General features: G+C 58.9%; 4 protein-coding genes across 4 annotated transcripts; 2 read left to right on the top strand and 2 right to left on the bottom strand.

Annotated features, from left to right (window-relative positions):
* Positions 1-173: 173 nt before the first annotated feature.
* Positions 174-2664, top strand: GGS23DRAFT_244236 (FAD dependent oxidoreductase). Its single transcript, XM_051512195.1, has 2 exons — positions 174-563; positions 823-2664. The coding sequence occupies exons 1-2, from the start codon at positions 303-305 to the stop codon at positions 2332-2334; spliced, it is 1773 nt and encodes a 590-aa protein (XP_051369006.1). The 5' UTR covers positions 174-302; the 3' UTR covers positions 2335-2664.
* A 1278-nt stretch (positions 2665-3942) lies between these two features.
* On the top strand, positions 3943-4566 carry GGS23DRAFT_599664 (uncharacterized protein; the record flags this gene model as incomplete). The annotated part of the gene is made up of 1 exon (XM_051518956.1): positions 3943-4566. The coding sequence occupies one exon, from the start codon at positions 3943-3945 to the stop codon at positions 4564-4566; it is 624 nt and encodes a 207-aa protein (XP_051369005.1).
* Positions 4567-5230: 664 nt separating this feature from the next.
* On the bottom strand, positions 5231-6758 carry GGS23DRAFT_582044 (uncharacterized protein). The gene has a single exon (XM_051517217.1). It carries the CDS (start codon positions 6530-6532, stop codon positions 5585-5587), a length of 948 nt encoding a protein of 315 aa, XP_051369004.1. The 5' UTR covers positions 6533-6758; the 3' UTR covers positions 5231-5584.
* A 674-nt stretch (positions 6759-7432) lies between these two features.
* On the bottom strand, positions 7433-9655 carry GGS23DRAFT_244106 (glycoside hydrolase family 72 protein). The gene is made up of 5 exons (XM_051512193.1): positions 9441-9655; positions 8811-9382; positions 8323-8760; positions 7884-8265; positions 7433-7801 (listed from the first exon to the last, which is right to left on the bottom strand). The coding sequence occupies exons 1-4, from the start codon at positions 9565-9567 to the stop codon at positions 8059-8061; spliced, it is 1344 nt and encodes a 447-aa protein (XP_051369003.1). The 5' UTR covers positions 9568-9655; the 3' UTR covers positions 7433-7801; positions 7884-8058.
* Positions 9656-10337: the final 682 nt, after the last annotated feature.

The raw sequence follows: 10337 nt of genomic DNA, 5'->3' as shown, positions 1-10337 counted from the left end.
TCTCGCAAATGGCACGCCAAAGAATGGCTCGACGAACTACCTAGGTAATTTGTACCCACACCAATTTGTCCAAAGCTTCAACATTGATAAGTGGAATATACCTGGATTCTTTTTCGAGTTGTTTTCGAAGGTTCTCAGAGGATATCGTGAGATTCTCCCGTGCCGCACCTGAACTACTTGTGCAGACTTGAAGAGGAAGAGGACTGATAACCCTGCCTGCTTCGGCGCCCGACCCGGACACACACACGCGCGCCCCCTGGCCGCCCGAACGTGGCTGTGAGCTATCGGATCACAAGGCAGAGATGGCGCAGCCTGCCGGGCTCGTCGAGGGCCAGTCCGGCCTGCCGGTCGATAACCCGACCCAGTCGTACTGGCTCAAGGAGCCGTCCAAGACGCTCCTGGGCCACCGGACGACGGCCGAGCTGCCCCGCTCCGCCGACGTGGTGATCGTGGGCAGCGGCCTCACCGGCAGCTTCGCTGCCCACTTCCTCAACGAGAAGCGGCCAGACCTGAATGTCGTCATTCTCGAGGCTAGAGAGGCGTGCTGGGGCGCTACGGGCCGGGTAAGTAGGACGTTTACTCGCGACGTGTTGTGCTTGCTCGTGGTCACTACGAATAGATGAGACATGTTGTTTTCAGCTACACGCCCGGCTGGGGGATAGGATTATGTGCCGGCCTCGATGCAACCCCCTTCTACCCTTTCACCCATTCCCCTCTCACCTAACACGTGCTGTACTACTCTCTCATCTCATCTCATCTCCCTCTCCTCGGATCTTCACGAATAGACACAGTTGCTAACCGTACATATGCCCCCGCGCCCAGAACGGCGGCCACTGCCAGCCGGCGATCTACGCGGCTGCGGCACCGCACATCGCCTCGTTCGAGCTGCGCAACTTCCTGTTCCTCAAGGGGCTCGTCGAGGAGCACTCGATCCCGTGCGACTGGCGGTCGACGAGCGGCGTGCACGCCTTCTACTCGGCCGAGTTGTTCGCCATCGCGCGCCGCATCGTCGACAACCTCGCGGAGCGGTACCCGGATCTGGCGGCCAACGTCGCCGTCGTGACCAAGGGCCGCAGCGGCCGCGGCGGTGACGACGACGACGCGGACGACGAGGGCGGCCTCGCCGGCACCCCCGCGTACCTCCTCGAGGGCGAGCGCCGCGAGCTCACCCTCGACGGCCTGCGCGTGCCCCGCGCCGACGGCGCCATCGTCCAGTGGAACGCCGCGAGCCTGTGGCCCTACAAGCTCGTCGCATTCGTGCTCGAGCGTCTGCTAGCGGCCAACGCCGCCGCCGGCGCGGAAGACGGCCGCGGCTCTTTCAACCTACAGACCAACACGCCGGTGACGGGGCTCTCGCGCGCCGAGGCATTCGCCCCCCGCCGCGGCAGTACCGGTGCCGGGGCCCCTCCGCCCCGGTCTGTGTGGACGGTGCACACGCCTCGCGGCACGGTGACTGCGCCGCAGGTCCTGCTGGCGACGAACGGGTACACGTCACACCTGCTGCCGCAGTTTAGCGACCTACTGGTGCCGACACGGGGGCAGGTGTCGGCGCTGAAGCCGCCGGCGACGCCCGCGGACCCCGCGGGCGGCAGCCAGCCGCTGCCGCCGCTCGACATCGGGCACACGTACTACATCGTGGGGGAGCCGCGGGACCCGTTCGCGCGCGACGACTACCTGGTGCAGCGGCCCCCGCCGGCGGCCGAGCTCGTGTTCGGCGGCGGGCGCCAGCACGCGCGGGGGCGCGGCGTCGGCGTGTGGGACGACGCCAGCGTCGACGAGCCCGTCGCGTGGTACCTGCGCGGGGAGCTGAGCAGCGCGGTGGATCTGACGCCGCGGGCGGCGCCGCCCGTGGTCGAGCCGATCCACCATCACCACCACCATCATCATCACCACCACTCCCATTCGCATTCGCACTCCCACTCGCACTCTCATCACCAGGAGAAGGAGGGCAGGGAGGACGCGAAGAGGGCAGGCGAAGCGGGCCAGAAGCAGGACCTGGAGCCGACGCACGAATGGACGGGGATCATGGGGTACACGCGGGACGGGCACCCGTGGGTGGGCGCGGTGGGCGAGGGGCTGGGCGGCGGGCCGGGGCTGTGGGTGTGCGCGGGGTACACGGGCCACGGCATGCCGAACGCGGCGCTGAGCGCGAAGGCGGCGGCGGTAATGCTGCTCGGCGAACGCGACGGCGACGACGGCGAGATCGAGATCGACCTCCCGCCCGAGTACGAGGTCTCGGACAAGCGCGTCGCGGCCGCGCGCCGGCTCGACGGCGTCCTGCAGGCGGACGAGAAGGGCAGCTTGTTCATGGACTTTGGGGGCGTGAGGGGGTGAGGTGAGCGAGGCTGAGGGGGATAAGGGGGAGCGAGGAATGAGTGAATGGGCGTGAGGCGGGAGAAAAAGGACAAAAGGGGAGAAGGGGAGGAGTAAAAGCCTTACATAAAGGGGCTCAGGATGATTGCTTAGATCGAAGACACATTTGCCTGTAGCCATATGTAGGTATCTTCTGGCAGGATGTTTGGATGTCAGTCTCGTGCTCGCTTCATCCCCCAGGTAATGAACTCGTCTTTCTCGAACGAGGATGGTAAGAGTAGGCAGTAAAGCGTACGAAGACGGGAGGATACCGACTTAACCCAAACTACTCGCGACGTACATGCGGTAATTGCATTGCAACGGCTACTGCCATGCTCGTTGCACTAACCCAGCATTCTCACGCCTTGCTATGGCAATATCTAAGCAGCGCATATATTTATGCATATGCCCTCCTTGCCGCTGATTCTCCGCGACGCGATCCAGGCCGCCACCCACGTCCTCGCAAACCTGTCTCCCTACGTGTCCGTCAATCGATTCGTTCGGTCGGATCGACCGAGGCCCGAGCTGCCGCCCATCAGCCGTCCAACTACAGCGCGGCGCGGAACGTGGCAGCGAGGCGAGGGCGACGATCGACCTGCGCACGCGCCGTCTTACTCGCCCTCGAGGCCGTGCCCGTGTGTACATGCTGCTGACCCTGACTGGGGATCGCTGCCGGCGCGGTGCACAGGTGGCCTCGTATCCCACCTCGCACGCCCTGTTAGCCTACTCGCGAGGAGGGACACGTACCCGGACCGCCCCAGCGCGGCGCGAGCCGTGGCTGGGGCCCCTCCTCCCGTTTCCGCGCAGGGTACCCAGGGGCTCACCGTCTTCTACTCTGCTGCGCGCGTGTGGGACGGGCGCCTTTGCTGGTGTGCGGACGGGCCCGCCAGACTCTCCTTCGGCCCTCTCGGTCCCCGATGTCCCGCCGGACGGGCGAGGAGTGGCTTGCCAGGGGCGCGAAAGTCGGTGAAGTGAGTGGCGGGCTGAGCCGTCTTCCCGTCCCGCATCTCACAGCAGCGAGACAGGCGCAAGGAAGAGCGTATCTGGTCAGCCTGTCGTGCGTTCCTTTTTGTGTATCTCTGTGCTCCACTCAACAGTCTGAGTCTGGGCATTGCGAGCGAGCATCGAATAAAACAAGATCGCGGACGCGGGCGCAGAGCTGCGGGCACCCTTCTTCCCCCGACAGCTGCTGTGCGAGGTGGCCATTCCAGGGAACTGCGACGCAAAGCCCTGCGTCTTTTCTTCATCCTGTCTTAGTTGAGGCCGCCAAATCAAGTCGTCTCTGCTTCAGTGGCTGGGGCACTTTGAGTCACCTTCGACGCCTCCTCAGAAAACATCACACCTAGGTTGAATTCACTGAAGCCGCTCCAGTTGCCGTAGAGACGCCACCCTCCCCTATTTACTAGGTATAAGAAAACTCGCCCTCCTCACCTTCAGTCGCTCGCAACTGTATCGACATACAATATTCTCAGGACCCGTTTTCTCCCTCCGGCACCCAGCAGCGACATCCTGTTACCTACCGACGCCTATCATACCCCAATAACCCGTACCATTCCACCTAGTCCGACAGAACAGATGCAGCATCTCACAATGACCACATCCTCCCTCTTCCACGCCCTCCTCCTCCTCGCGGCCGCCGGCGCCTCTGCCGCGGCGACCCTGCGGCCTCGACAGGGCGGCGACGAGTGCTGCTTCCAGCTAGCGTCGGTGGGGACGGTCAACGAGACGGTGGTGGAGAGCCACGTGGGCTCGCTGCTGCTGGGCGGGCCGTTCCAGCAGGGCGGGTTCTGCCTGGACGGGGCGGCGGGGACGGTGCGCGACGGGCTCGGCCACGGCTGCTTCATGCGCGCGCCGGCCTACCAGTTCGCGTGCTGGGCCGCCGGCGCCGTGGGCCCGAACGCCTTCGCCGTGTCGCGCGCCGGCCCCGGCGGCCGCCCGCATCTCGCGTACGACGGCCGCCCCGGCGTCTTCCTCGCCTGCCCCGTCCGCTCCAGCGCCCCCCCGTCCTACGACATCTACTCCGCCGACAAGCCCGACGCCGCCGGCTGCCTCGCCGTCGCGCTCGCCCTCGTCGACGAGACCCCCGCCTGCGCCGCCGCCGCCGCGAGCAATGCCGAGGCCCCGTCTTCGTCTTCCGTCGCAATATCAGCTCGCCCTGCGCCGACGCCGCCGCTGCCCCGCCGTCGGCGCGCCCAGGACCCCGCGAGGACGTGATCTGGCGCGCCGATAGCGTCCACGGCTTCAGCCTCAAGTTTCTGCGGGCGGGCGTCGGCGCGTGGGTCATGCCGTGCGAGCGATGGCAGTCTACGCGCGGTTCGTCCGTCTACGGCGGCCCCCCCCCATCCCCACCCTCTTTTAGGGGGAGGTGGAGGCGGTAGAGGATGGAGAATGGGGGAGGGGGGAGGCAAGCATGGGTTGGGACCAGCGCGGGGGAATATACCGCGACATTAGACAACGACCGGCATCTATACGTCTGCGTACTTCGAGGCAGAGGACCGATCGCGCGATGCTGCGGATATATAGACGGGAGAGACACCGAGACACGGATAATGATAATGTAATTCAACTGCACGAAATTGCTCGTATGGGGAGTTGCGAGCAGGCGATAGAGAACCCAGTAGAGAAACGGGGAAAGATGCGGCGGCAGTGTATGCATACCCAGGTTACACATATTAGACGGAGTGAGTGGCTGTATGTCTACTCCTATTCCCTTGACGCTTGACACTTGCTCCCCTAGAAGCCTGATCTAGCAGAGTGAAGAGAAGAATTTATGCTTTCTGTTTTTGCTTCCCTGTAGAAAAGGGGTGGAGGGGGGGGGGGTTATAGGAGAAGAAAAGGAGAGATTTGCTAGAGGACTAGAGGATTTCTTTACAGTCTCGAACCATAAGAGTAAAAATAATAGTTGCCGGTGCCAGTCGCACGCGAAAAGCTGCATCTACTACCGAACGACTCATCGAGGGGCGTGCATCGCAAGGTAAGATAGCTATGCAGCAGCTCCTTTTTAAGCACGCCTGTCCTATTACCTAGCCTGCCTCACTGAGAGTTACTTTGTCCTATCCTCTTGCTAAAGGACGAAATGCCTGATCAGAGCAAGGAGGGTTACTTATCCGGAGAATACAGCGGTGTTGATGAGGATGCAGCAACTATCGCAAAGGAAAGGATGTTGCTACCGTGATCTGTTCACCTCATCAACGCCGACCTCGAAAGGTTCTGCCATAGCCCCTACCATCATTCAACCACTGAACAATTCCCGAAGCTCGTCGTCATAGGCCTTCTTGTCCGCGAGCTTCATCCGAACAATGTCCTCCGACTCTCTACTCCAAAACCTCGACACAATCCTCTCGGCTTCCAGCGAAAGGGATTTCGGCGGTAACAGATGCGCCTCGAGAAGGAAGTACATGGCATTCACGGATGACAGACAATACCAGAACCACACTCCTTTCGAGTCCCACATGTCGTGCATGATTTTGGAAAGATTGATGTCATGACTACTTGCCTTCGCCTTTACCGCTTGCTCTTCTTCCTCAAATATGTGCATGAAGGCTCGTCGTACCCGGTCGAACTGGTCGAGCCTCTCGCCTTCGATCCCGTCAACAGCACAGCCGGTCAACCAGTATGGCACCGCGAGCATTTCGGCAGGTAGAGCGCATATCCACTCCAGATCGATCAAGCCCGTGACATTCCAGTCTTCGTCAACCAGAATGTTGCTTGCATGGAAGTCTGTATGCTGAAGTAGGAACGGGCCGTTGCGGAGTTCTCGCTTGATATAATTGTGTGAAACCACTCGGAGCAGTGCCTTGACTGCCATCTGGGCACGGCAGTCGCCCTCGTCGTACACAGCGTTTGGCTGGCTCAGGAAGCGGTGATCGTGAAAGGTGAGCATGTCCGATACGAATGCGTCCGTGCAGCTGATAGTCTCGTTTCTCGGCATCGTCCTGATCGCCCCATCGTTCTCTGAAATCATCATCGAACAAGAGAGTGGTCGGTTAGTCAGTGTAACGGTGCCACCGTCATGAAACTGGAAGGATCCAATATGCGCCTGGGGAACCCGCGCGAGAGAAATCATTATCCGGGACATGCCTCTAAACAATCTCTGCCTCCGGGCTTCGTCTTCCCTGTACATATCAAGCGTATCTGAAAGCATCCGCCCCGTTTCAGGGCCCAGATACTCCAAAATCATGTACGCCAGATACACTTGTTGACTCGGCAGATTCCAGACATAATTAGAAAGTAAGGGGAGCCGAAAGAATCGGTAAATAAAGCGCCAAGACAGTCGCACGATACGAGGGAAGAATGGGAGGTGTTTCGTATGAGTGAACTAACTACTTAGCAAGAGAACTGACTGCTTAGCAAGAGCGTATAAAGACTAAAGGGGAGACTCACATGACGGCCATCCATCATACCAAAGCCAAACATATGAGGTGGGCGAATCTCGGGGCAATTCTCTTCTACCCATATATACGCACCCACCTCGCTGCCTAACTTCTCGTGTATGCTGCCGGGGTACCGGGCTTCGGCAAGCTTGTGTGGCATAGGACAACGAAATACGACCTTCCTGGCTGAGCTGCCTGACTTGACCTCGACGAAGACGCAAACGTTGAAGCTGCCTCGAATCCAGTAGTGCGACGGCAGCACGCTACACATGTCTTCCCCGCCGAGCCCCAGATGATGTTTAACGAGAGCTTCGATCGAGTCCCTTTGTGCCCAAAGCTCTTGATAGAACCTGTCAGTTGCAGGCCCGTAAGAGGCCCAGTTTATGATATTTTTCTCTTCCTCGATAGCTGACCCGATTGTGATAGGCCTGCGGCCAATAAGTTCTAAGGTTGGTGGCATGGCGGTCGGTAGTTCTAGCTGGAAGGGAAAAGAAAACTCAGCAGACAGCATTAGGAAAGGGACGTCTTTGAGGGGATTACATCGTAGGCCAGGGAGAAGACCTTTGTTTCAGCAATTCGAGAATAGAAAGAGAGAGTGTGTGCATTTATACGACCCCAGCAGTTCTTAGCTCGTATGTAGTTTGAAGCTCAAAGCTCGTCTAGCTTACAGTGCGGTAGGTACGAGTCTGGTAATACTAACAAGATTTTCCGGATAGCTTTAGCTCTCCGCCTGACAGGCGAATCTACCGCATCACCCGTGATGCTGAAGCGACGGTGTAATAAATACACGGTAGAGAGAATTGGCCGGTTGAAATCGAGTGAGATGACTGGAAGTTCGGCTTCTACTGTGTCCCTTTTGGGAGCGGGTGATCGCTGCTAGAGTTTTTCCGGTTGAGTATTCCCGCTCACCTGCCGGGCCGACAGTGCGCAATCCATTCCATATTAAAACTCCATTTTCAGATCACCAAACCCTCAGTCCCGGAGGTTTCTATACCAACCACCCAAAATTTATATGCAAAACCCTCGTCGCCGGGAGGTATACTCGTAATGACTAGAGTGAATTATCCGTCGATCCCCTAGTTCACATTCCCTGTTTAGATACCGCTTGTAGACCACAGCCATATGTATATATATATATGAGGAATTAGGTCTACTTACTCATAGTTTTAGTTAGGGTCGCGTAAACTATGGCCCGGAATAACGATAGCATGCGCCGAGATTGGCCGTCCATGATACAACAGCAAGGAAAAACCCCGATATTTGCCTCTTTGCTCACCCATCTATACCCATGCATAGGTCTAACAAAATACTAACGCAGGAACTGACAGTTACTCTACAGCAACAACGTACCGGCGAAGGTGAAGAGAGCCACGACGCCGGTGAGAGCAAACACGCTCATGTCCATTGGTGGCGCTGGCCGGCCACCAACATTCTCACCGGACGCGGGAGCTGGTGTGGCGGTGCCCGTCGAGGTTCCAGATGCCTGCTGGGAACCGTCTCCGTTAAGGCCCGGGCCGGTGCCGGCTCCGTCAGTCATGTACTAATAGCAACTGATTAGTTTCCCGCCCTCACCAATAGGGGGTTAGAAGAGGATTACCTTCTGCGCGCCATCTGGCATGGCCGGGAGCGCACTTGGGCCCCACTCCTCAATGTCCCAAACGCCGTCGACGGTTGGGCATTCAGCTGCGGAGGTGGTACGAGTGAAACCGCCGTCTCCGGTGGGAGCAGGGTACTGAGATAGAGCTGACGCAAACCTCTCGAACTCTGGCTCTTCTCTCACAGAATCTGAGTTACCCGAGAGCTCGACAATGCCGTATCCGTTGCCTTCTCTACTGTACTCGTACATGAGGCCGCCAGAGTATACCGACGACATCTGGTCGCTCATCAACGCACCCAACTCCTCGAAGTCGCGGCCGTTGGTGATGCAACCCCATTCCGACAAGAAGATGGGCAGGCCGTATCCAGTGAAGTTTCTCACCTTCTCGTTCCAGCCCGATGTTTCGAACGATGAGGGCGCACACCAGGAATAGTCATTCTGCGAACTCGTTAGCCATGGGAAATACCGCGGTATCAGGTGCTTCCTACAAAGGCAAAGAAGTCGCTACGCTCCTCGTCGGAACCGCAGTTGAAATATTGGGCTGTCTGCATGCGATTTTGGCTAACATCGGCAGCAGAATACCCCACAGGGATTCTGCGGTAACCGCGGGAGTTGATATACTGTCTCATGTCGCGAGTGGTGGCCTTGACATAGGGAGCGGACTTCACCGATTCGGGTTTGTCATTGATGACTTCGTTGCCGGAGAAGAAAGCGAGAGTGTTGTCGTACTTGGCGAACTCGTCAATGGTGGCAAAGACGCTCTGGAGGTAGACGTCGTTGTACGACCGGGCTGGGTCGTCCCGGTTGATGGAGTAGGCAGGATTGTTGACGTCGAGAACGAGGTAGATGCCGGCATCGTTCAGGGCCTGCATACAGTCGGTGTGGCTGACCGAGTTGTCTACCGAGTAGACGCGTACGGTGTTCACACCCAACTCTTGGAATCTTTGGATATCTCGTCTACACAAATCAGCGTCGGCAAGGGGGTCGAGGTTGGCGGAGGAGCCACCGGGCTGATAATCGATGCCGCGAACATAGAATCGCGTGTCACCAGCCCAGAAAGCTGTTATATATATCGTTAGCCAACACTCCTGCCAAGCAGGGGGCTATCGAATACGTACCATTGCCGGACGCTGTCACCGTAGGCAGGGCGTCCGCCCGCCTGGGGAGCTCTTTTTCGGTGGCGGTCGGGCCCGCGTAGACTGTGCTCACAGCCGCCAGAGCGGACGCGAGAACGAACTGGCGCATGATTACGGCGTGGCGTTCACAGATTACTCAGTTCTGGCGACTTGAATTCGGCGAGAGGAGGGTATCTGCGAGTCGAGCCAGCAGAAACGTGAGCTGCAGGGCTGACGGCAATCCCGAGCGAGTGAAGGGACGCTGGTTATAAAGCCGCACGACGTCGGGACCGAAGGTTGGGTGAATTAATAAAAGTAAGCCGAGGGAGCAACAAAACGAGTGCGTTGCTCGGGAGAGTGAAGAAGAAAGTCGTCGGGCGGAGCGTGAATGAGCGAAGAAGAGAAAGGCGTAGAGGACACGCAGCGACGGAGAGCGAGCGGACTGGACTTAAAAAGTACCCGGTATCCCCAGGACACAGTACGGGAGGATGAAGGGAAAAGGGAGAGAGGAGAGAGAGAGGCAGCAAACGCCGTCTCGGCTGTGCAGTCTAGGGGGGAGACAACGAGCGGGAAATGGGGGGAGAGAAGGGGGAAGGAGGGTGTGTATGTACAAGGCCCATGACATCTACATGAGGTAATACCTGTTGTGTTAGCGTAGCAGTAGCACATACCTGCCTTGGTGACAGGCTGCCGCCCATTGTGCGGTACCCGGTACGCGCGCAGCATCGTAACACGAGCACCAGTACCAGCACGAGGTCCTGGTGGTTGGGAAGGCGGAAATAAGGATGTGCCTGCTGGTGGCGCGTAGGGGGTGGAAAAGATTCGACGGCAGGCACGCAACCGGCACGACCCAACCTTCTTGTGCTCTCCTCTGCGAATCAGCCGACGCCGTCGACGGCC

This window comes from Durotheca rogersii (genome assembly GCF_024521655.1).
Source record: "Durotheca rogersii strain YMJ 92031201 chromosome Unknown GGS23scaffold_25, whole genome shotgun sequence".
Classification (NCBI taxonomy): Eukaryota; Fungi; Ascomycota; class Sordariomycetes; order Xylariales; family Xylariaceae; genus Durotheca; species Durotheca rogersii.
Note: the sequence above shows the minus strand (reverse complement) of the source record. Positions and strands in the feature narration are given on the sequence as shown.